Source organism: Dipteris shenzhenensis, chromosome 10 (genome assembly GCF_047967505.1).
Source record: "Dipteris shenzhenensis isolate YYH24624 ecotype China chromosome 10, Dip_SZ_1.0, whole genome shotgun sequence".
Taxonomy (NCBI): Eukaryota; Viridiplantae; Streptophyta; class Polypodiopsida; order Gleicheniales; family Dipteridaceae; genus Dipteris; species Dipteris shenzhenensis.
In genome coordinates this window covers 23,352,413-23,379,463 of record NC_141605.1, presented here as the reverse complement: position 1 = coordinate 23,379,463, position 27,051 = coordinate 23,352,413, and the positions used below count along the sequence as shown (strand labels likewise).

At 48.0% G+C, this 27,051-nt stretch overlaps 1 protein-coding gene across 1 annotated transcript in view; it reads right to left on the bottom strand.

Annotated features, from left to right (window-relative positions):
* The window catches only part of LOC147897574 (Tetratricopeptide repeat (TPR)-like superfamily protein), a 121,951-nt gene that overhangs the window by 28,216 nt on the left and 66,684 nt on the right, over positions 1–27,051 (bottom strand). The window contains exon 11 of the mRNA XM_087380642.1: positions 22,404–22,534. Coding sequence (XP_087236768.1) covers positions 22,404–22,534 — 131 coding nt within the window. The remainder of the gene's footprint in view (positions 1–22,403; positions 22,535–27,051) is intronic.

The following is a 27,051-nucleotide window of genomic DNA, read 5'->3' as shown; positions in this document are numbered from 1 at the left end:
ACCGCGGATGAGATGTTGGAGGCCTTGATGGCTATTGATGGGCAGAAATGCCCAGGTGAGGATGGGCTATCCCGAGCTTTCTTCACCTCCTTCTGGGACCAGATCCATCAGCCCCTCCTTGCAGCTCTGCAGGGGATTTTCAGCAGCGGTCAGATGCCAGAGAGCCTTTCCTCGGGACTGATTTGCCTCATCCCGAAGGGAGGAGATAGACAGGAGATCCGCCAGTGGCGTCCGATCACTCTCCTTACCACTGCCTACAAAATCCTCGCCAAGATGATCAGTGCCAGAGTTCGACCTCTACTCCCAGACCTCGTCCATGACACTCAGACAGGCTTTGTCCAGGATCGCAGTATCCTGGATAATGTCTTTACCTTTTCAGAGGCGGCGGAGTGGGCTCAGTACAGCGGTTCACACCTTGCCATTTTACTTCTCGACTTCGAGAAGGCCTACGATCGCGTGGATTGGTCCTTTTTGGAGGGGACTCTGGAGCGACTAGGTTTCCCGGCAGGCTGGATTCAGGGTATCTCAGCTTTGTACAGGACAGCGTCTAGCAGAGTCATCATTGGAGGCAGGATGGGTGAGCGTTTCAGCTTGGAGAGATCAGTACGTCAGGGCTGTCCCCTGGCTCCTTATCTGTTTCTCTTCTTCGCCGAGGCCATGACTTACTACCTTCGGGCGAGGTCCACAGGGCTCAGGGGTGTTCGCCTTCCACTCCGGGAGGACACGGAGCTTCTGGACTCAGAGTACGCAGATGATACAGCCCTTTATGTCCAGGACGATGAGAGGATGCTAGAGAGGGTGCGGATGGCCCTGGAGGTTTTCTGCTCGGCCGCTGGTGCGAAAATCAACTGGAACAAATCAGTTGGTTTTCTCACAGACCCGGGGGCGTGTTCTCAGTGGGGGCGATTCCTGGGCTTCAGATGGATTCCACGTGGACAGACAGCTAGATACCTTGGCTTCCAGGTTGGCCTAGACATTACGCCAGCTCAGCAGTTTCTCCCGGTGCTAGATTCCATCCGACGGAAGCTGGCTTTCTGGAGCACTGCTAAGCTGTCCCTTGCAGGTCGTGCTTTAGTAGTTAACCAGGTCCTTCTAGCCACGGCTTGGTATGTGGCTTCCTGCTGGTGCTTCTCGAGATCCAGCGTGGCACAGCTCAGGAGGTTGGTTCGGAACTTTCTTTGGTCTGGGGAGGATGGGCAGAGAGATACCAGAGCCAGGGTTGCTTGGCAGACAGTCATTCTTCCGCAGGCGGAGGGGGGTCTGGGGATCATTGATCCAGAGCTTCAGAGTCAGGCCTTGTTAGGCAAGCTTATCATCCGCGGTTTGACCCCAGGGGGGCAGACGTGGAAGATGTTACTTCAGCAGGGAGTCGGCTCTTGTGTCCCGCGCCGAGGTGGAGAGTGGCTACCGTCCTTCAGGTGGATCTTCACTTCCGCCCCGCTCACGCAACCCCGCTCCCCACTCGTTCGTAGCCTCCTCATGGTTTGGAGGCGGCTCCGGCTCAGTCTCATTCAGTCCCAGCCCAGCTGTCAGGAGGAGATCGATCGCCAGCCGCTCGTCTGGAATGGGCAGGTCAGAGACGCCGAGGGCCTTCAGCTGGGGGAGAGATCACATATCAGGTGGGACGGCTGGATGAGGGGGCCAGCCCGGTCCCTTCGAGTTTGGAGGGACACGTACAGACATCTGGAGATGGCCGATCTGGCAGACGCAGCGGGCGGTGCACGTGGAGTCCAGGCGAGACGCACAGAGATCGACGGTGCGATCCCAGCCGCTTGGTTGGCTCCACCTGAGCCTCAGGTCCTCATGCCTGGAGACACCCACTGGCTGGGACAGTTCACCCCCCGTGGCATCCCACTGGTGGTCGCAGGACGTTTGGATGACTCCTCTATCGCCTTCTTCGCGGTTTCAGGTGACGGACGCCTCAGGAGAGAGGATGCGCTCATTGACCCCCTACTCCCGTGGCAGAGGGTTAGGGTCGTAGGCCTTCTGGGGAAGATCTGGCATACCGACCCTAGTTTCGAGCAGGACCAGTTGCAGCTTTGGCGTCTTTGGCTCTGGGAGGGGCGGGCCTTGTCAGAGCTTGAGTGGGACCCAGGAGAGTGGTGGTGGCCAGAGATTGTGACAGGACAGGGGCAGACTTCCTTCTTCGCTTACAGCACGACTCTGGGCAGGCGAGTTCTCGGGAGGATGCAGAGCCGCCCCCCCACCCAGCGTCCTAGCTGGTACGCACAGGGTATTTCCAGGTTCTTTTTGCAGGCTTTCTGGAAGGCCTTGTGGGAGAGCTGGCGGCCGCGGAAGATCTCATACTTCCTGTGGCTTCTTACCCATAAAGGTCTTCCAGTGGGGAGCTGGTTGAGGCAGATAGGCCAGGACGGTTGCTGTCAGATTTGCCACGCGGATGAGGAGTCACCAAAACACTGCCTGTGGAGCTGCATGCGCGCCCAGGAAGTGTGGAGGTGGACTTTCGGGCTTCTTACTCGTGCAGCACCAGAGCTAGGAGTGATCACTTGGGGCGCGTTCTGTTGGTGCAGCACCGCACCTGGTCTCCATCACTTGTTCGAGGCATGCCGGCAGGACCCCACTTTCCTTATCACACAGGGGACGTGGGGGCCGCTCGAGGGTATCCCACAGCACCTAGCAGAGGCTGATACAGGAGTTCGGGAGAGGCAGCCAGTCTGGGAGATTATCAGCAGCATTACAGGTTGGCACATCTGGACCTCGCGCTGCGCGCAGATCCTCGGTGGCACCTCCTTATCGACTGCCCAGATCATGGCGGAGATTTGGAGTGAGATTATTCATACCCTCAGAGGCCAGTGGGACCAGATTCAGGGAGACTCCCGGGCTGGTCAGGAGAAGCGGAGACGCTTCCTCCAGGCTTGGGATTCACAGAGCCTCTTCTTCGAGCAGACTACGCAGGGCCTTCGGTGGCACTACTCACCACCCCGATGGCTGTTCATTCACACTCAGCATATTCCTCCGTGAGAGTATGATTTATTATGCTACCTTTTGGGCTGCGTCCGGTTTGTGAACGCAGCCCGTCAGCTATAAGCTGACCTCTTGTATCTTGTTCTCGAAGTAATATAATTAGAACTGTTTTTTCGGCCAAAAAAAAAATAGAGTATACTCTAGGGGCTCTCTCTCGCGGATGTGGCCTCTGCGTCCTCTCTCGATGGTACTGTGCCGGCGCTCATCCAGACTGCTCTCATATCAGCTGGCTCCTCCTCCTCCTCCTCCTCCTCCACTCCACTGTGTCTGCGGGTTAACTCAAATGTATAGAAGCCTGTGATCTGTCACTATGCCCGATCACCCTCTATGTCTTGTACTGGTCTAACCATCCCCTGCTGCTCTCTGATCTGTCGTAGAAGCGTCTCCCTGTGTCGCCGCATCTCCGTCAGATAAAGCCCGATACAGACCTAGTCATGGAAATGGATTAGTCGTGACAAAGGACCAAAGCGACTCCCCTCTAGGTAGAGACAGTGGTAGCGTTCCCGAATCTTGTAGTAGGTTGGGCAAACACAAAGAAAATGATCCTCTGTCTCTGAAGAGGAAGTGGCTCCTACTTTATCTTCTCCACAGACATTAGTTTCTTCTCAGGGTCGGGGGCTGGATCCTGAGGTTGAAATGCAAACTTAATCTTTTGGGCTCTCACATGTAAATACTTTGTAAATATGCTGTCATACATAAAGTGTCTTACTCTCAATGTACAAGGTCTATGTGATCCCAGGAAATGGAAGTTGGTTTGGGGATATCTGCATCAATTGCAGCCTCACATAGTTGCATTGCAAGAGCATAATCAGCATATGTATGCTGGTCATCATGGTCATTTTGCTGGTTATGATATTTTCTATACAGGAGAACGTTCTTTTTCAGGTGTGGTTTTCCTGGTGAAACATGAGTTTCAGCCAGTGGTTGCTCTGAAGGATAGTCAAGGTAGATGTCTGATCATCCAGTGTCTTATACGGGGGGAAGTCTTTGAATTTGCATCGGTCCATGCGCCACAATCTTCTCGCAGGAGAGGTTTAATTTGGGCTGATATGCAAAGTTATCCCTGGAAGGAACATGCCTTCATTTGTGGAGATTTAATAATGCTCCTCACATGTTAGCCTCTGAGCTTCAGTATTGGTCTAATTTCTTGACCCAGCTCCCTCTTATTGATCTGTGGAAAGAATCACAGCCTATGCTGCCTGGTTACACTTTTCAACACAATGCTCAGTCTTCTTATCGGGCTCGGTTGGATCGATGGTATAGGGTTGATCCTCGGGACTATGATATTCTCACTCATTGCTACTCATCCTATGCTGCAATATATTGATCATCTTGTGGCTACAGGATCACTTCATGGCTTGGAATTGGATGCTACTCGCAGCATGGTTGCTCAAGCTTATGCTGATGATTCTTTCTTTACCCCGAAGAATACGCCCCATGATCTTGGTGCCTTGATGCAGGCCCTCTCTATTTATGGTTTCGCAGCTAGTCTTCATGTTAATTTTCAGAAGTCTAAGCTACTCCCTTTGCATTCCAAAGACTGGCATTGTCTATTATGGCCCGGGGATATCGTTCCACCCACTCAGTTTGTTCATCATCTTGGTTACCCTTTGGGATGGGAACTCACTCACCGACACCAAACTAATTGGGTTTTGACTAAGCTTCGGAAAAAGCTTGAGTATTGGAAACTAGCAACCTGGCCTTTGCACGTTCATCTTCGAATAGTGCAGTCCATCCTTGTGGCATATATTCAATTTTACTTGCCATTGATCATGTTCACTAAGGCAGACCTTACATCTTTCATGTCTGTCTTTATGGAACTCTTCTGGCGATCCAAACATGGCAGAAAAAATCTCAGGCTGCTTTCGATGCATCACATTTGTTCTCCCAAGATGCATGGTGGATTGAACATCACGGATATTCATGTGCATATTCTTGCCCATAGGGGGAAAATGTTGCTGCAATTTCTGCAAGGTGATCAGCCTTGGGCTCTTATGATTAGGACTCTGGTCACTCATATCAGTATTTCTGCGTTTAGTCATTGGCAACTCGATCACTGGGATTTCTTTTTTGGCTGCATTGATGGCACTTTGCCTGGATGCCCTTTTGTCTCCCGCTTGCTTCTTGACTGGAAGCATGTTCTTTCTCATCTGGAATGGAATGGACGACAATCTTTGCTTGGAAATTCTTTGAGAGCTGAAAGCATTCACTGGTCGAAAGTCTTTCAGCCTCCCTTGGCTTTACAGGAACCTCGACGTTCCTACTTTGTCTCGTTTAAAGGCATCACCTCGGTTATTGATGTTATAGATGATGCTGGTACTGTGCTCCCCTTTTCTCTAGCAGCCACTACATATGGATTGGGCTCTCATTATCGTCCTTTGTGGCGACAAATTACTTCTATGCTTTCGCGCTTTGTTCCGATTCCTCCTTTGGAACTCCAGGACCAACTGGAAGATTGGACTTTGACTTCTCCAGGGTCCTCTTCTCGTCCTTTGAGGCTATCTCAGATTACTGTACCTGCATTGTATAAAATCATTTTGCCTCAACCTTGGGTTTCAGAGAGAGGTGATTCTGTTTGGCGAATGCATCGCCCAGCCAAGTGGTGGAGGAAAAGATTATAGCAACTTTGGGCCTATAAAGTACCGCTTCGGCAACAGGTTTTCTTTTGGCAAGTTCTTTTGGGAGTGTTTCCATCTGGACAGCTATTAGCTCATCGACACATTGCTCCTGCACTTTGCCATAGATGTTCTGCTTCTTGGAAGACTATGCCTCACTTGTTTTAGCATTGTCCGTGCTCTCGTGATTTTTTTGATCTGCTTTGACAGCACCTGTGAGCGAGCTTCCCATCTGTTCCGTTTGGGAAGTTCTTCTGGCTATTTGGGTTTCATCCATCCAAACCAGAGTTTCATCTTTTCTTCATTTGGGTTCGTTACTGGGCACTATGGACTTTATGGACATATAGGAATTGTAAAGTCTTTGGTGATCCTACTTTCTCTCTGTTTGGCTTTTTTAGGCGTTCTCTGCAACAATCTTTCTTTGATTGCTTGCAGACCCACTGCATAGATCATGAGGTCTTTTTGGCATATACTGAAATTTTCAGTTGATGTAATTGTAGCACCTTTTTTTGAGGTTGCTACTCATATAATATAATCAATCAAAGATATCACCTTTTTTTTTTTTAAAGTGTGCACCCGCGTGCACGTGTGTGTGTGTGTGTGTGTGTGTGTGCGCACGCGCACGCGTGATTCAAAAATTTCGGGTGCCTGCTTATCTCAAAAAGAATCACGAGGGTAAAAAACATCTTCATTTTATTGATGGCGATGTAGTTTCTTTACAACAGTTTTTACATGTAAACAATCTCACTATGGAGGATATCCTGCTAGATGCCCCCCCTGGTGACTTGTAAACATTTTCACTTGTCCAGTTTTCAGATATCCTCCTGGCTTTTCCCAGGAGCCTACTGTGAGGGAAAGAGAGAGGGAGTGGAACAAAGGAGACAGAGAGAGGGAGACACAAGAAGTGTGGGTGTGTAAAAAAGTGTTGAGCCACACCACAAACTCATAGGTTTTATTAGGATTAGGCTTTCACCCTATGACTGTCTTAAGACAGTCATAGGTGTCATAACATTTTAAAGGGTGGCAATGTGCCTTTACCCCAACAACCTCCCACCTAAAGGCCAATGTGCCTAAAGGGGAGAAAAGAATAAAAATTACAGCAATATACAGTTACTGTATACAAGACCATAAAATAAGAATGGTCTCATCCTAATCCCATGATGTGGTGGCAATGTGCAAACCGCTCTGTAGGCAAGCTCTTAGTGAGCAAATCTGCAGGATTATCATCAGTATGCACCTTCACAAGCTCAAGTCGCTTGTCTTCCAGTACCTCCCTGATGAAATGGTATTTCACATCTATGTGCTTGGTCTTCTGATGAAAGACCGGATTCTTTGCCAACATGATAGCACTCTGACTATCACAATGCAAAACTGGCATATCTCCTGTAATGCCCAAATCTCCCACCAGCCCAGTAAGCCATATTGCTTCCTTGCAAGCCTCAGTGGCTGCAACATATTCAGCTTCAGTGGTTGACAGTGCAATGCATTTCTGCAACCGAGACACCCATGATATAGCACCTCCTGCAAATGTGAAAATAAAACCGGTAGTAGACTTCCGGTTATCTGCATTCCCTGCATATGAATCTGTAAAACCATGCACCAATGCATCCTGCCTACCATAGCATATGCACAAGTCTTTGGTACCCTTGAGATACCTCAAGACGCCTTTCACTGCTTCCCAGTGCCGCTTGCCTGGATTTGCCATATACCTGCTGATGACTACCACCGCAAAAGCAATATCCGGACGAGTGGCAACCATGGCATACATCAAAGAACCAACTGCAGATGCATACGGAACCTTGGCCATTTCAGCCTTATCATCATCTGATCTCGAGCTGTCCTTACTGCTGAGTTTTAAATGTGGAGGCAACGCGGTACTAATAGACTTCCCCCCCTCCATTTTAAACCTCTGCAGTACTTTGTCAATGTACTCCTTCTGTGACAGAAACAAAAGCCCCTTGGACCTGTCACGAATAATCCGCATACCAAGAATATGGTTTGCATCACCCAAGTCTTTCATGTCAAAAGACTTATGCAGTTGCTTCTTCAAAGCACTAATCTCCTGCTGAGATTTGCTGGCAATCAGCATATCATCCACATATAGAATGAGTAGCATCAAACTGCCATCCTTTGCCCGTTTGGTGTACAAGCAGTGATCGGTCTCACACCTATGATACCCTTGGGACTGCATGAAGGCATCAAACTTCTTGTACCATTCCCTTGACGCCTGCTTGAGTCCATACAAGCTCCTCTTGAGCTTACACACAAGCTGCTCTTTTTCTTTAACAGCATATCCCTCTGGCTGACTCATGTAGATCTCATCATGGAGATCTCCGTGAAGAAAAGCAGTCTTCACATCCATCTGACATAAATCCATGTCCTCATGAGCAACAAGAGCTAACACTGCTCTCAAAGTAGTCATCTTGACTACAAGGGAAAAAATCTCATCAAAGTCAATGCCCTTCTCCTGCTTGAATCCCTTGGCAACCAATCTGGCCTTATACCTCGATAAAGCATTTGAATCCACTTTGACTTTGTAAACCCACTTGCATGGCAAAACCTTTCTGCCTGCAAGTAGCTGCACCAAGTCCCATGTATCATTTTGAAGTAGGGAGTCCATTGCTGACTGCATGGCTTTCTCCCACTTCCTTTTCTCTGTTCTTCCCATAGCTTCCTTGAAGCTGGAAGGCTCACCACAATCTGTCAGCATGGCTCCTGGAACAAACCTGTCAGGAGGCCGTTGTACACGGGTGCTCCTCCTAACAAAATGTTCCGGATTAGGCTGCTGTCTAGCCTGTTCGTCATGCATGACGGGTGGCTGTACCACCATATTTGGCTGTTCTACAGCCCCATTTGCTGGCATATCCAGTGGTGCATCATTGGCAAAATTGTCTGGCTGATTTTCAGCCTGTATACCCTCTTGAACAGGGTTATCTACAGCAGCCTGCTGCTGCATATTAATGGGCATTCTTTGCAGTCCGACATCATCATAAACAACCCTCCTGTATTCCACAGGTTGCACGGTGAGTTCCTGTTTAATGCCCTTAGCTTCGCAAAACTGTACAAAAGCATGTGACACATACTCACCCCCATTATCAGATCTGAGGCATTTCAGCCTGCTTCCTATCCGATTCTCAACCTGAGCGACAAACTTCTTGAAAGCATCTAAGGCATCGCTCTTATGCTTCAAGAAATAGACCCACACTTTGCGTGTGGCATCATCAATAAAAGTAATGAAATACTTTGCACCCCCTAGTGATAGCTGTGGCATCTCACACAAATCAGTGTGCACTAGATCAAGCGGTGCTCTATTCTGGGGAGTTCTCCTCTTATGAGGACTCATAGAATGCTTGCCAAATATGCAATGATCACAAGTAGGCAAATCTGAAAATGAAAGAGACGGCAGATAACCCAAACGTGACAGTTCTTGCATTCCTTTAACAGACATGTGTCCCAACCGGCTATGCCACAATGAAACCTTTGGCAGCTCGGTTATGGCAACAACATGATTACCTACACTGGAAACATAAAGAGGGTACAAGGTATCACTCTTATAACCCTCAGCCACTACAACCTGGCCATCAGTAATCACCCATTTGGAATCCCCAAATGTGGTGTGGTAACCACTGTCATCCAACAAGCCAGTGCTAATCAGATTTTTCTTGATTTGCGGCACATGGCGAACACCATCAAGCATAAATATGCGTCCATCAGGGAATACTATCTGTATACTGCCAATCCCTGCAATCTGACATGCATAGTTGTTCCCAAGGTGAACAACTCCATGAGTACCTGTGTAGGAAGTAAACCACTCCCTATGAGGAGTAACATGAAAAGAAGCACCTGAATCCAAGAGCCAGGTGTGCATGTCATGGCCATCAACAACCAATGTATGTGCAATTACAGCAGAAGAGCATAAAACATCATGTCTGTCACTGTCACTGTCCTCTGCTGCAACATTCACTGCATCCAAGTCATCTGCCTTGGCCTTGCCTTTGCCTTTGCTTCCACTGCCTGCATCCTTTGTCTCAGCCTTCTTGGCTTTCTAATCCCGTATAAACTTGAAGCACTTAGACTTCACATGTCCCTTCTTGCCACAGTAAAAGCATTCAATATCCTTTTTGCCACGGGACTGACTGTGGGATTTGGACTTGCCAGCAGATCTCCCCTTCTGCTGAGTCCTACCTCTTTCCTGTACCTGCAAAGCATTGGAAGACTTGCTGCCCGCATTATTCTTCCTGCTCATCTCCTCCATAAGGAGAGAGCTCTCCACATCAGCATACATAAGAGTGACATTTGAATTAGACAGGGTGGTCTTGAAAGTGTCCCAACTCTCAGGGAGGGTACACAACAAGAAAGTAGCCTTAAACTCCTCATCAAGGTTCAATCCCTGTGCAAGAAGCTGTGTAAAGATGGCATTGAACTCACTCAAGTGTGAGGTCATAGCTGTACCTTCCTTCATGCGAAGGTCAACAAGCTTCTTCAACCAATAAACCTTACTGGCTGAGCTCTTTTGGGCATACAACTCTTCTAGCCTCTGCCATAGGCCATAAGAGGTCTTTTCAGCCTGAACATTGAACACAAGAGAATCAGTGAGAGTAAGCATAATAGCAGCCCTTGCAAACAAATCAAGCTCCTCCCACTCATCATCTGCCATCCCAGATGGCTTGACACCCTTCACCCTTATGGGCTTAGAAATCTTCTTTAGCAGAAGTACATTCAAACACTGTTCTGCCCATAATGCATAATTGTGTGCCCCTTCCAATTTCTTTATGTTCAGTATTGAAGATTCACTTCCCCCTGATGCCATATCAGATAAGGAAAGTGCCTGACTCCCTGTAAGTCAAAAATGACTAAATAAAATTCTGATTTCTCAGAAAACCTGCTCTATCAAGAGCCAGGAGCACTCACAATAGTGCTGTTTTTACTGTCAAAAAATCTGCAGCAAAACAGAAAATTTTCCCTCCAGTCACTGTACCTTCTAACACACTGTACCCTGCTCAAATAGGCATAAAACAGTAACTTCAGAATGCTGCAGCTGTTCCACAAGTGCTTTATCAGTGCATCATCAGCTGACAAAGCACAAAACACTGCTGTCCTGGACACTTCTCCCACCTCAGATGAGGTATTGCACTGATTTTATATGCATAAACCACTTGTCATACACTGTTTGGTCCACTGAAAAAGGCTCCAAACACCTCAGCCTGTCACAAACCTGCAACAAAGTATGGGACAAATCCCAAACAATCACCCTTCTGCCAAGGGGATAAAAGGCATCTGAAGTTCTCAAACAGTAACTCAAGTGCTCACAAGCAAAATCTGGGCAAAAGCCCCTTGATTTGACACCTGTACCAAGTGAAAAAAAAACAAAACACCCTCAACACTGAGGTAGCACACAAAATACAGCGCTCTCCTGGCACTTTCACCTGACAATGTAATGCATAAACGGCCCTGTGTACACAATAACAACACAGATCCCAACGTACAAACACTGAAGAGAAAATCTTTTGAGCACTGTCAACGATGGACAGTTAGGGACCGAGTAAACTCGATGCGCCCTGGCAAAGCGTGGCTCAACTGAGATTTTCAAAGTGTCAGACACAGAATGTGACCTGCAAGAAATGTCATTGAATACACTGCGGAAACAAGACCAATGTGGGCACCCTGGCTCCACACTGCCTCAAGGCATACACTGCATACACTTCCAGGCAAAAGCCCTATGAAATTGTCACCCGAAAACTGAGATTTGCACTCAGCAAAAGCATAAAAGCCCTCTGCAAAATCAAGGCATCTGACCTTCCCGAAACAAAATAACTATGCAACCACCACACACTGTGGCAATAGTCACCTCAAGCACGAGGGACACGAGTGTACATGCTGTACCTCAAACACACAGTTTTAGAACTGAACAAATTCCGGGAATGAAGAGCAGAGTGCTCTCTCTTTTCCTTCTCTCCCAAAAAAAATATGTGCCTGCTGTACCTGCGCAGGGTACCTGCTGTACCCTGTACCTGCGAGGGCACGAATCCCCCAAAAAAATTTTCGACCTATACCTCCTGTCGCAGCGTCCGTACGGCCGCATCCGTACGGTACGGCGTCCGTACAGCCGGTACGGACGACCATACCTGTCGCGGCTGCTGCCTTCAGCCGGTCGATGGGCTGCGCGCGGCCGGTGCTGTGCGGTGGAGGCGCTGGCTGCGCCCGCTTGGTAGCGGGTAGCAGCTAGCTGCTGCTGCAGCTGTCGCTGCCCGCGCGCGACCTGCTCCTGCGCGCTGCTCGCTGCTGCGCGCCCGCTCGATGCTGCACGCCCGCTCGCTGCTGCCGCGCACGAGGCCCGAGGGGAGAGGGAGGGGTAGACCGGAAATGAGAGGGAGAGGTAGAGGCTCTGATACCACTTGTGAGGGAGAGGCTCTGATACCACTTGTGAGGGAAAGAGAGAGGGAGTGGAACAAAGGAGACAGAGAGAGGGAGACACAAGAAGTGTGGGTGTGTAAAAAGGTGTTGAGCCACACCACAAACTCATAGGTTTTATTAGGATTAGGCTTTCACCCTATGACTGTCTTAAGACAGTCATAGGTGTCATAACATTTTAAAGGGTGGCAATGTGCCTTTACCCCAACACCTACTTGTAATCTTTTTACTTTTGTACTTCATGCTGGGTTTTCACCTCTTCTGAGGTTTCCCACAAAGAAATATAAGATTTCACCCCAAAAAAAAAAAGTGTGTGTGTGTGTGTGCGCACGCACAATTGATAAACATTAAGAATATCTTTAAAGTTAGTTATGCTAGACAATGTTTTGTTTGTATTTCTAGCTACATAAGAAAACATTTCGAACCATTAGTAGCTACCAGGACATTAAGCTAACCTATTTAAAGATTTAAGAAATCACAACTTTGAAGTATGATTAGACAATGATGCAAATATATTTCTCTATCACAGATTATATATATTATTTACTATCGAGCTTTGTGCTTATTAGTTTCTCAACGTCAAATTAATACAGGATGGCAAACATTAGGCAAAATTTGGCAATAACAATGCTGGGACCTATACCAAATTAATGATTTGATGTAGTATGATAATTTTTACTACTGCGGGGAAATCAGCACATTCAACATAGAAAACATGGTGAAGTATCCAAATTAAAACGCATGAAACATTTCTAATGATTATCACACCCTTCCGACGTTCCCAAAATAACTATGAGTTTGTATCCTCCAACGATGTACTGTGACGTAGCCTGTAGATAGTTAAAGATCTCTTAAAGATAATTTTGGATCATTCCTGTATTGTGCCACACTAGATGGTTAGTATTGCAAGTGATTCCATGCAATACTAATGATGGCATTATGAATGGTGTAATTATGCTACTTACTATATACCTAGATGAATCCAGGAACATTCCCAAACTCATCCTTTAAAAACACAACATAGTGCTACTTACTATATAGCCAAATTGCTTACTTGGTATTTTGAGTGATTCCGAGTTATACGAGGTGGCAAATATTTAGCGGTGATGTATTTGATGTCTGTATGTCAAGCGTAATTATTAATTTGGTGATTCATCCAATAACTTCGACTAAGATGATTAGCAACTTGAGTATAGATGATGAGTTTGATGCCAAGGGTTGGAAAGCTAATGAATGGTTGTGGGCCAATTTTTGTAAAGAATAGATATTAAGGCATGGGCTAATTTGTTTAGTTTTAGTCAAACACCTACATCACGAGATCGTGAGGTCAATACTCTCACATTTGCTTGCATATCTTGGTGTGCGATTCTTTGAAGGAGCTCTCCCATCGTTACTGTCTGATGCACTGCCCAAAAACAAGAGTTGATGGCAAGGCAGACATCCCTATTACTTAGCAACTTGGCTATGGCAATCCTTGCGAAGCTCGCGGGCTATGTGAGGAGCATAGCAGGGCCGTAGATCTAGGGGATGGGCACGTTATGCAGGAATGATTAGTAGAAGAAATATGACCCAACCTGAGGCGGGTGCAATAGTATTGTTGTTTATAAACCCTAATAGTGGCATATATGCACCCAAAAGGCATGCAGACTAGCAATTGCAGTAGCAGATAGGTAGGCAGATATGACTTACTGATCATGTCAAACATTGACCAGGTTAGCTGGAGATGCAAATGATCTGGTCAGATGAACCTGGTCCTCTTCTAGTCGGCTAATCTCATAGTCACATGTAAACTCGTTTCATCCTATTTGAAACCTCAAAATCCAAAACAGACAAAACGTTTCGAAATAGGACGGAATGCTCTCAATGAAACCTTTGTTTCGCCCAACTCAAATAAATGTTTTTACCCCATTTTTTCTAGAATCCGATGTGATTCTGTTTTGACTTGTATATTCGCTTTGATCACTCTAACTTAAATATTACATATCTTTTCGTCCCTATAAGGGTATATATTAAGTATCAATTCGTAACCTATCCGTTTCGTCCGAAAAGTCAAAACCATGTCAGAAGCGACAAAACGTTTCTTGTGACTATGGCTGGTCTAGATCTGGTTGCCTGTTTTAAGGGCTGGCCTGCCTATACAAACAAGGCACTCGCCTCAGTTTATGCATCCTAGATGCATGCACATGCATTCACTGAGCAGCAACAGTCTTAATCTCCGTCGATTGACACACCATCCTTGATTGTATGTTGCCCAGCACCTACTAGAGTTTGTGCTCTATCTTAAGCTTCTATTTCCACTTCTATGGATAAATATACCGAGTTCTTTTTTAGGTTCGACTTGTTGTTATCTATTATGCACATTAGTGATCTATGTTGGTTCATTTACAAGATATTGTTGAGAGTGTCAGAAAGAAAGTGCATTCATTTTTGCACTGCATACAAGTGCTACATTAAGCACTTGATCTTTGACATGGCTGGTCTGCAACTCTTGTGATACCCATCAGCCCTGAAGGAAGAAGCCCTCCAAGAAAGAGTTGACCCTGTTTTCCGCAACATACCTCTCTTTACAATTTTTGAGAGTGTTCACTCCCCCTCCTAAGTGTTAAATCCTTGTCATGGCCAGCAGATTACCCATCCCAAGCTTTGGAGATTCGAAAAGCTAGATGACACATTTACCCTGAAGATCTAGAGCCACCTTGTCGTAAGGGTGATTTAGGAGATTATGATAGCGATAGAGCTGAGGCCCTAAGACATAAAGGACACTACCGGAGTAGTTGTGACACCGAAAGATCCTACAGCAGTCTGAGATTGGGTACCGTGTAATGTTGAGACCTAGCCATAATCATTTGGGACAACTGCAGACTCGGTCCTACCACATATTCAGCTTGTGGATATGTGTTTCAAGTATGGACTGTTTAGAAGAAACATGTATGAGATTAGCAATGAGTACAACACAAAGACGGATAAGATAGATTCAATATTAAGGGGCCATCTCTTAGTCGTTGGTCAACAAACAAATTCATCCTAGTAGATTGTCAGGATTTAACTTGGCATGCTCCCCAAGAGCTAGACTTTGTAACCACAATGATTGCAAGGCAGTGATTGGCAATGATTGCAAGGCAATGATTGGCACCAGTGACATTAAAAAAGCTAGTGCACCTATTCCTAGAGGAAGAAGCTCGAGAGATGAAGTTGGCAGGCCTTCCTTGCAATGGTAAGCCAACTAAGGGTAAGCCCTACCGTGATGGTAAGCCAACTAAGGGTAAGCCCTAGTCTGATGGTAAATCTAACAAAGACGAGTCAAAGGTTCTAAGAAAAAGAAGTGTGTCTATTGCAAGAAGCTACCGGAAGAAGAAGCGGACCTAAAAAAGGAGTTTGGACAAGTCAAAAGAAGAAACCAAATCAGAGGCCACCAATGTCATAGGTTATGGTCACTGAGAGAGGTTCATCGCTTGTAGTGACCAAGAAAGAAGATGATGGGTACGTTGACAGTGGAGCCTCAAAGCACATGTCAAAGAAAAAACAATGGTTCAAGAACCTAGCTAGTGTTAGTCCAAGATCATCCCTTATAGTGGCTGACAATCAAAACTGCCCAATCAAGGGTATTGGGAGTGTTCCAATCATGACAAGTATGAGCAAATGTCTTATGCTTTCTATTGATCAATTGGCTAAAAGCACAATGACTCAACTCAAAGTAGGATGAGAATCATTCTCGCGAGGACAAAGTGATCATTAAGTCCAAAGCCACAGAGAAGGTAATCAATTGAGGCATCATTGAAGGACTCTACAAAATGTGAGAGCTTATAGAGGTGGAGAGCTAAAAGACGTAAAGCTCACTCAACTGAAATGGGAGTATGAAGTACGAGAGGGCTGTCAACATGACAAAACCCTAGGGTGAGCCTTCGATTAAGTCAAAACTGAATATACCACTTACTCGCTAACTATCGTTAGGGAAAAACACCTAAGGAGGAAAAAATGCCCCTGACCCTTATTACATTGCCCACTGCCTTAGAGATTAATATTTTTGACACCCCCTACCATGACAATGTCGGAACACAAGAAATAATAAGCTCAATCACCAAACGGGTATAAGCTCCAAGCTTTGCAAAAAGCCTCAAACTTTTCACGAGGTAGAGCTTTGGTGAAAAGATTTGCGACATTCTTGTGTGTAGGACAAAGACCAAGATGATCCCCCCTACATGGCTGCTCCTAAACATAATGATTATGTTTCTCTCTATGTTTCGTACATGCATGAAACACAAGATTCTGCACCACTGCAATGGCACTCTGACCATCAGTGAAAATTGGCTCCTCCAATGATGCTTGTAGATCTGCCAATAAAGGTCTCACCCAAACACACTACACTGTGGTTGTGAAAGCTGCACTGTACTCAGCTCCATGTGATGAGGTAGCAACCATTGATTGTTTTTTGCTCTAACAAGAAATGCGCGAGTGTCCACGATAGAAACAATTAACAGCCTAGTGTCAAAATCAACAGCCCAATCCGAATCCCTGTAAGCATGTAAATGCAAGTAACCCTCTCGGAAACAGCAAACCAAGAGACCGAGTACATTGCAGACATCTAAAAACACACTTCACAACCTGCCAATGTGAAGCCTTTGGGCTGTGGATAAATCTGGTCAACTGGGATCTTGCATACTTAACGTCTGGCCATGTATTACACAAGTAAATTAGGCATCCTACAGCCTGGTTGTAAAACGGATCACTATCATCATGCATGGATAACTTAAGCCTTGGCTCTATAGGAGTTGTAATAGGCTTACAATTGTGGAAATTTGATCCGGTCAAGCGGTCTCCCAATGTACTTGGACTGCAACAAACCACTGCCAGATACATATCAAGGGTTTGCTACAACCCTCCGATTAGTGGCCATGGGTAATCCAAACCACTACTCTTTTGATCAGCTAGTCACATTGCTTTTGCAGGAAGAGCAAAGTCGTGCTAATAGACAAGCCATTATTCGTGATCATGCATTTGCTTCACATCAGACAGGAAGAGGCAAGGCTTCCAAGCCTATGGGCAAGCCTAAACGTGCACATAGCAGTGGCAATTCCTCCAATGCATCTAAAAATACAGCAGATAAGTCAAAGAAGAAAAGATGCAACTATTGTCGCAAGCCTGGACATGACATTTCAGAATGTCGGAAGCGCATTTCTTCAGAGAAAAAGAAAGCAGGATTGACAGTTAATGCCTCACATGCAATTGAATCCTACGAGCCAGCAGATGCTTCACATGCACATGCTCTCCAGGATGATTGGGCATGGGCTGTCCATTGTTCATTTGATCCCTCCAAAGTTGATACACTCTTTACTGCTAATGATGCTCAGTCTTGATATTTTGATAGTGGTGCTTCCAAGCACATCACATCTTGTAGACAATTGTTTCATTCCTTAGCTGATGCACCTCGAGAGGAATTGTCACATGTGCTAATAATGCTTCCTATGCTGTAAAAGGAATCGGAGATGTGCAGCTCACATCCATTTCAAGCCATCCTATCACTTTGACAAATGCTCTTTTTGTGCCTGGAATTGAAGTCAACTTGATTTCAATTTCAGCAATTGCCACTTCAGGCTTCAGAGCGATTTTTATCACCTTGATGAATCACTCAGCTGCACTCTCTATTGAAGCATTTGCTATTTCAGATTCACAGCTTGCTGAAACTCATCTTTGGCATGAGAGAATGGGTCATCTGAATTATAGAGCACTTGCCAAGTTACATTCACAGGACATGGCAAATGATGTACCTCAAACTCACACAGTTTCCAAACATGTGTGTGAGGGTTGTCTTTTGGGTAAGATGCATCGGTTTCCTTTTCAAAAGAATTGTCCAAAACTCTCACAAAGGAAATTACAGCTAGTGCACAGTGATGTCTGTGGCCCAATGAGGACAAATGCCATTGGAGGGTACAAATATTTCATGACTCTCATTGATGACTTCACAAGATATTGCTGGGTATATGCTTTAAAAGCCAAATCTGAAGTGTTCTTATGCTTTGAGAGGTGGCTGAATATGGCTGAGAATGAATCAGGATGCAAGCTTGTCACCCTCAACACAGATAGGGGGGGAGAGTATAAGTCAAAGGAGTTTGATGCATTTTTGTCTTCACGGGGATTGTTCACTCATGCACTACTCCTTGCATAATCCTATTCTTGAAAGGAAAAACAGGTCTACTATGGAGATGGCAGATGCATGCTTAAGGCCAAGTCTTTGCCCAATAAATTTTGGCTTGATGCAGTGATGTGTGCCAACTATGTGCTGAATAGATCACCTACAAGGGCATTGAAGACTGTTACACCTTATGAAGCATGGAAAGGCAAGAAGCCTTCACTTTCACATATGAGAGTTTTTGGGTCTCTTGCATATGTTCATGTACCATCTCAGCTGAGACATAAGCTTGATGACAAGGCAATCAAATGCATATTTATTGGTTACAGTCAGGAGAGCAGAGGGTATAGGTTATACCAACCAAATACTAGGAAGATTATTGTCAGTAGAGATGTAATCTTTGCTGAACATTCAGCTTCTCCTCTTGTGAACTGCAAAGCTAAGCCAGAAGTTGACATGTTTGATGCCTTTGACTCTTGGTTACCTCTGCCTTCCTCAGAAGAGGACTTCGACCAGTAACATGAGCCTCCTACAAGCCCTCCAACAAGCAATGATCAGCCAGTACCCCATGCTGATTTGCAGGTTTCTCTTCGAGCACAAAATGATCCCACTATTCATGATACAGTGATTGAAGAAAGAGCTGTCAATAGATAGCAAAGGCAAGTTCCCAAATGGCTTCTTGATACATATTGAGGGACAGCAAACAAGATCAGCCTTTTGCTGCCCGGACAAGGTCAGGGAATAGACAGATGCATGGTCACTTTCTTGAGTTTGCACTCCTTGCTACAGCTTGCAATGAAGAGCCTTTGTGCCATAAAGATGCTTTTGACAGCAAAGAGTGGATGGATGCAATGAGAGCTGAGTTACAATCCATTGCCAAAAATGACACATGGGAATTAGTAGATCTCCCTCTCGGCAAGCATGCCATTGGTACCCGGTGGGTCTACAAATTAAAAAGGAAATCTGATGGCAGTATAGATCGACACAAAGCCCGTCTTGTTGCAAAAGGGTATGCCCAACAACAAGGCATTGACTTTGAGGAGACATTTGCTCCCACATCAAGGATTACGACCATTAGATGTGTCATTGCCATTGCAGCCCATCATCATTGGCAAGTGCACCAACTTGACATCAAGACTGCTTTTCTTCATGGGGATCTGCAGGAAGAAGTCTATGTCACACAACATCCTGGCTTTGAGGTTGTTAATTCTGAAAACAAGGTATGCCGGCTTAGAAAAGCCCTTTATGGTTTGAAGCAGGCACCCAGGGCATGGTATGCCAAAATTCATGCACACTTACTATCCCCTGGTTTTCAGAATAGCCCCACGGAACCCACTCTTTATGTCTGTGGGAGTGGATCTGATTTTTTTAGTGCTGATTTTATATGTGGATGATATGCTCATCACGGTCCCAAATACTCAGCATATTGCAGCTTTCAAGGTTGATTTGCAGCAGGTTTTTGAAATGTCAGACATGGGACAGCTCCACTATTATTTGGGCATTCAGTTTGCTCATGTTGAGGGGGGTATCATCATGTCACAGTCCAAGTATATTGGACAGCTCCTTAATCATTTTCAGTTCGCAGATTGCAAGCCAATCTCTAATCCAGTGGACCCTCGCTTCAAATTTTCAGCTCATGATGGGAGCCCACCATGTGATATCACTCTTTACCAGCAAGTTGTTGGATGCCTCATTTACTTATGTCACACCAAACCAAACTTACAGTATGCAGTATCTCAGCTCAGTGGATTCATGCACATGCCCAGTTCACAGCATTGGCAGGCAATGAAGAGAGTCTTCAAATATCTCAGAGGCACTCAGGATTTAGCCCTCTTCTATGGTGATCAGGGTTCACTTACCATGCATGCTTACACGGATAGTGACTGGGCAGGTTATTCCGACACCAAAGTGTCACATACCGGCAATTGTTTTTTGCTTGGCAATTCATGTATCTCTTGGCTTAGCAAGAAGCAACCAACAGTTGCCACATCTAGCTGTGAGGCTGAGTACAGAGCAGTATTCACCGCTACAGTAGAGTGTGTCTGGCTTCGACAGTTACTTACAGATCTTGGTATTCGCCGGACATCCTCCACTATGGTCTACACTGACAGCCAGAGTGCTTTGGCCATTGCGCGTAACCCAGTGTTTCATGCGTGTACCAAGCACATTGAAGTTCACTATCATTATGTTCGAGAGCGGTTGTCAGCAGGAGACATAGAGTTATCCTATCTTCCCACAGAGGACAACATAGTAGATATGTTTACAAAGGCACTTCCTCGTCCCAAGTTCGAAGTCTTCCGACAGGTTTACACTTGGTTCCCTTTGTTACATGATCTGACCTACCTTGTACATTCATAGGTGGCTATATCCTTTTGGATGAACATGTGCCACCATGACCAAAAAATACCAAGTATTCTGAGACGTTTCCAGAATACTTCAGCCCATACCATGGAGGGAGGTTTGTAGGCCATCTTCTCCCAATTCTAGTGATGCCCTATGGGCCCTAGTATGTGCCTTGTAGGCATAGTTATAGGCACTTAGTTTATTTTGTGATAAACTGTGCCTTTTATGCCACATAGGACACTTAGTCCTATGTGACACCTAGGACACAAGTCCTAGGGTCTAGCTACAAGTACTATGTACTGCTCTTTTAATAACACACTAGTTGATGTGACGGCTGCTTCCTCAAGACTCTTGTACCTTGTACTTGCTCTCTCTCGTTAATCGATCCTACAGAGAGGTCGTTCACCTTGGAGAAGTGCACACTGCACACAAGGTGGCACCCGACTCTGAAACAATAGTAGGAGGTGGCGGCTGGTCCAAAACAGGACGAAATCAGAAGAAACTTCTGCAAAACTGGTTGCACACTTAGAAAATAGATGTAGGACCTCTCCAAAAGTGAAAGAGAACCCTATAGGACGTGGCTGCCAGCAAAAACGAGCTGTTCTACAGCAGTTTCGGCGACGAAAGGTGAGATCCTTCACAATGAAATCGATCCACGAGGCTTGGGCAAGCACGTGGAGGTGCTGGGAGGCTTGCTCTAATACCCAATGTGAGACTTTATGAAGGTGGAGAGCTCAAAAAACCCTGAAGGTTGGGAATGGGAATGTTGTCACCATTGAGTAGTTAGTGTCAGTGTGGAGCACATCCTACAAAGCCACATGAAAGAATTCACGAACCAAGCCATGCGAGAGAATGCATGCATTCAAAGCTGCCGCACAGTGAAACCATTCCACAATATTTTGCAAAGATGTTATATTAGAAGTTCAAGTTGGGCCATTCTCTAGACTTTGCTGCTCCAAGCCTCGAAAGTGCGAGACTACATGGTCAAAGGCTCTAGTTGCATCATCGCCATAAGCTTGGAAGTCCGTCTTCAGCCAAATAGATCTGCCACGTTTCTTCGATTCATTTAAATTTACATTTTCATTTCGAGGTATGCTCATGTTGTTTTATATTGTGTAAATATTAGTCAGTTATGATGATGTCTTCATGAACTTGGAAGTGCAACATTGCTCGTGGTTGTAGATATTAGTCAGTCAAAATTGATTGTACCACTAACTCAAGAACTAACTATGGTTAGGGAAAAGACCTAAGAAGGAAAATATGCCCCTAACCCTTATAACATTGACCACTACCTTAGAGATTGATATTCCCAACAAAAATTACTGCAATGGTGGTACAAGGAGACCAAAAATGTCAAGACTATGGCATGAGGTTCAGGCACATCAAAGAACCTTTGTTCGTAGGAGCGAAAGACGCCCCGACGTCTTGGGCCCTCGTCTTGACAATGCATTCTCGCCGGGACTATTATGCCACTTCTCATCAAAGCCCCAACATCACTCACAAGCTTGCTAGCACGGTTATTGAACGTAGGATATGGAATCATCTACTCGACTTCTACAGGGTATTGTGATTCAGACCACACTGGAGATGGAAATAATCAACGTTCCACAACCGACTATTGTTTCCTACTAGGGTCAGGACATGGAAGGGAAATCGTAAGATCCATCCATCCATATGTGTAGATGGATTGCTATGGGGCTGATATCGAAATGTGTATATCATGTGAAAAGATAGAATCTATACAATTACACACATACATTAGCATGATCAAAATTTGCAAAATCAAGGCTGGCCCTAAGTATTCAAAAAGAGTAGCTTTCTCTAGCACCTATACCCCCCTCCCTCTCTTCCCTCTCTCCGTTAGAACATACAATATGCTGAGAAAAAATATTCACAGTTCACCAAAACCACCAAATCCATACCTCAATCAATAAGGTTGTTGCTATTGGAAGCAACTCTTCTCCATGCATATTCTCTTGAGGATCTAGCTCTTTGGACAGTTTCAATCCTTCCACATAAAGCTTAGCAATGTCCATAGCATAGACCAACAAATCTGTCCAGAGGATCAAGCCCATTGCATATGAGTATCATACGTATAATGTCAAAACCTGCATCTTTTTGCACACACAGTCTGTCATCAATCACTCACAAAGCTTAAAAGTTAGAACACTCTTCAAATTTCAAAATAAATCTGACAAGGCAGTAATTATTCCCCAGTATTCTGAGGGAAGTAAAATGTAAGCAGAGAACCACTAAGGGGTAAGAGAAACCATGTGTTTATAAGCTAACACATTTTCTTAGAGGATTCATGGGAAGCTAAAGAGTTACTCACAAAGCTAAAAAGTTAGAACACACTTCAAACTTCAAACTAAATCTGACAAGGCAGTAATTATTCCCCAGTATTCCAAGGGATGTAAAATGTCTGGACCCCCTGCTCCTGCGAGCTTCCCCTCCCCCTCCGTACCTCTACCTCCCCCTAGCCCCTCCTTGCCTCGCCCTCTCCCGCCCCTACCCCTCCGCCCTCACCTCCCCTCACCCCCCGCTGCTACCGCGCCCTCCCTCACCACACCCCCGCCTCACCCCTGCCCTCCGTCCTCACCCCCCCCTCGCACCTCCGTCTCTCCCCCCCCTCACCGCAGCCCCCCCGCCTTTTCCCTCACTCCCCGCCTCACCCCCACCTCGCTCCGCCCCCCCTCGCCACGCTCCGCCCCCGCCCCCGCTACCACTCCGCTCACCCCCACCCCGCTACCCCTTCCGCTCCACCCCGCTACCCCTTCGCTCCACCCCGCCCCTCTTCCACTCCGCTCAACCCCCGCCTCCCATTCCGCCCCCTCACCCCTCGCCTTCCGCCCCCACCCCCTCTCGTCTCTCCACCCTTCCGATCCACCCCCGCCTTCCTCTCCCGCCTTCACCCCCGCCCCCCCGCCCATTCGCTCCACCCCGCCCATCCGTCCCACCCTTTCCCCCCGCCCCCCGTCCGTCCTCTCGCCCCACTCCGCCTCTCCCCCGCCCCCGCTTCCGCTCCCACCTCCCCACCTCACCCGTTCCCCGCCTCCACTCCTCCACCCCGCGCCACCCCCGTTCCCGCCACACCCAGGCTCCACCCTCCCGCTTCTACCCCCCCCTTTTTTTGGGTGGCAGCCTCTTCCTCATCGGAAGCCTCGCAGTTTGTCTTGGCGGTATGGCGGCTCCCTGCCCGGAACCGGAGGCCCAGACGGTCCCTCCCTCTCCAGAAGCCTACCGCGTCATCCTGACAGAGCAACAATCATCTCGGGTTCATGAGGTTGCCAATGACTTTGCCCTTACCTCTGTCTATGGCAGAGTCATTGGACGATCCCCCTCCAGATCAGCCATCAGGGACTGGCTCCAGTCCACTCTCATTCTAGAGGACGGCCATATTGAGGAGGTGGCCCTTATGGGAAGGGGCATCTTCTGGCTTAAACTCTCCAATGCGAAAGTTGCGAGCAACGTGATTGCTGGCTCCCCCACGTCAGTGGATGGAAAGATTATCATGATAGACCCGTGGTACCGCAGATTCAGCGCAGCATATTTTGATGCTCGGTTCCGTATACCTCGCCATCCAGTGACGCTAGTTTTTCCTGGTCTTGCTGCTGAGCTGCGGCCGATTGTTAGGGACCTGGGATCCCACTTTGGCTGGGTTATGCACGATACTTTCGCCGATGCGGTGACTACGGCAAGAGCCCCCCGAGTCCGTGTGGCTGTGGCGGATCCTGCGACTCTCCCGGCAGTGATCGAGATCGTGACAGGTGCCGGCAGCATCACCCAGAGCATGGTAGTCACCGGACAGCCAGGACAGTGTCTGAGGTGTCACGGCTTTGGGCACCTGGCGGCTGTTTGCCCACGCTTCGCCAGCTCTTCTCGGCCTCCCCCGTCCCCCCCCCTCCGCCCCCTTCCCCCCCCTCCGGGCAGCCACGCCAGGAGGAGCAGAGGCAGCCGGAGCCCGGACCAGAGTTAGCTGGCAGCTGGACTGAGGTTAGAAGGAAAAGAGGAAAGAACAAGAAGATTTCTGATAAAGGCAAGGAGGCAGAGGTTACCCAGCCTGCAGCTGCACCTCAGAGACCCGATAAGCAGCCGCCCCAGGGACATGGGAGAGCATCTTCTTGGACGGTAGCCCGCCCTCCACAGCCTCAGGTCCCCCTCTCTTCCTCTCTCCAGCCTCTTCCCATTCAGCCCCAGCCCATCCCCCAACTGCACCCCTTATCTCCCGACCCGCAGCTGCAGCCCCCTCCTCGTCCTCCTCAGTCTTCTCCCCCTCCTTCTCAGCCCCAGCTCCCGATGCAGCCCCATCCCTCCCCCCCCCCCGCCTCTTCCAGATCTCCCGCAGAGCTAGCTGCACCGACGGTTCCTCAGCCGAGGGCAGCCCCCGCTCCCCCTCCTCCTCCTCCTCCGCCAGCCGCCCCTGAGGAGTCCGAGATGCCTATTCCCCAGCCTCCTCCTCCTCCCCCTCCCCCTCCGCTGGCAGGACACCCAGAGTCTACACCACCACCGGCGCAGGCTTCTCTGTCCGCTAGCCCCTCAGTGGCAGACTCTGACGGGCTTCAGCTTCAGGAGAGAGAGCTACCCCGTGACTTTTACAGATCTGGCCCCTGGGACTACTTGGATGTGGCCGACCTCGAGACCTTCCCTGCTTATCTCGACATCAGTATCTTCCTGCTCCGCAAAGGGGCAAATGGGAAGATAGCCGCCTTGGCCCCTAGGGATGGCCCTAGCTTTGCTTTCACGTTCCTTAGCGACGGCACCGAGACCTGGACAGACGACTCGGTTTGGGAGGCTCTCAGGGAGCAGACGCATGCTCAGGTTTGCTCCTGGATAGGCCCGTCCGGTGGGCAGCTTCTCGAGACTCAGTGGTCCGAGGGTGACGTGCGCCTGCGGTGGCGTTGCGCCGCCAAACACTTCAGACTGATTGTGATCCTCAGGCCCCCCCCGTCTTGGCCCCTCCCCCAAGATGTCAGAGCCTGGACTCCTCAGAAACTCCGTGCCTTCTACGAGATGTCCACCTCAGAGATCTCGAGCTGGCTCGAGAAAGCTTTCGTTCATGGTACCAAAGGCCTCTCGCCTTTGCTGAAGGTGTTGAAGGACGGGCAGGACGACCCCGCTTCCCCCTTCAAACCTTCCCATAAGCGCCAGCGCCTCCACTCCAAAATGTCAGCTTCTTCTTCGACTTCGACCGCGAGCAGACACAGTTGTTCGCAGCCTCCCAGTCCTCACCATGAGCCTACACCTCGTATCCTGGAATGTGAACGGGTTTCACTCTTCTGGCACCTGTGGTCCTAGGAAGCTCATTTTGAGACACGAACTTCAGCCAGCAATGATTGGTCGTTTGGATGTACTTCTGCTCCAGGAGCACAAGCTTTCGGCGGCTCACTCCCGTAGATGCGGGAAGATTCTCCCTGGTCGCTCTCACACCTACTGGGAGCCCTCGATCGGCGCACTGGGGAGGAGTGGTGGTGTCTGTACTTCCGTGGGAGAGCAGCTAGAGCCCAGGGAGTTTTCGGTCATGGCACGTTGATACCAGGTCGTGCCCTTTGGGTAGGCCTGGAACTAGAGGGCTCCAGAGATAGAATCCTCAACATTTATGCTCCCACAGATCTCCGTTGTAGAGCCACCTTCTGGAGGACACTTACAGGGATACTCCCAGACATGGATTCCTGGATTGTTGGAGGTGACTTCAACAATCTGGAGACCTTGGAGGACCAGCAGGGCAGAGGACCGGAGTTTACAGGTATGTCTCAGGCAGAGCAGTCCGCTTGGGACTCTTTTATCTTTGCGACAGGAGGAAGGGACTGCTGGCGAGACCCATCCTTTCGGCGTTGGCACGGGAGCTTGGATTTCTCGTGGGGCTTCCGCAGGGAAGGAGGCAGACTCCTGGAGAGGCTGGATAGATTTTATGTTAGTGATTGGACCATCAGCAGAGGCGGTCAGGCCGGCATAGTTCCAGGAACGACACTTTCCGACCATGCGCCTGTGCTCCTATCATTAGATTCGGCAGCTCAGGCCCTCCCCCCCCACTCATGCCAAATTCCCATTTCCATTTTCTCGAGGGAGGACGTGCGCAGCAGTATTTGCAGTCTTTGGGACAGAGACTGGGGCGAGTGCGCGGATCTGGTTGATTCGGTGGCGCAGGCTTTGCAGGAGTCCAACCAGATCTGCCAGCTCGCAGCCCTACAGGTTCGACAGGAGTGGTGGGGTAGAGAGAGAGCTCTTCGGAGGGACCTCGCCTCCATTCAGCGACTCCAACAGGCATCCCCGGGCTCGGAGGAGCTTCGGATCCAGGCCCTTCAGAGCCCTTCTTGAGGAGACACTCCAGCGTCGCTCAGAGTTTTCCTATCACGCCTCTCTCCCCTTCTGGGCTCGGAAGGGTGACCGGATGTGCAAGGAGTTCTTCAGGACGCATGGCCAGAGAGCTGCAGATGATCAGCTTCGGAGTCTCAGGATAGCGGAGGGACACACCGTTACGGATCCGGGAGAGGTCTTGGGGTTGGCCACCGACTTCTACAGGACCCTTTTCCAGCAGGAGCCGCTTACTCCTCGTACTCATCGTGCCCGTGA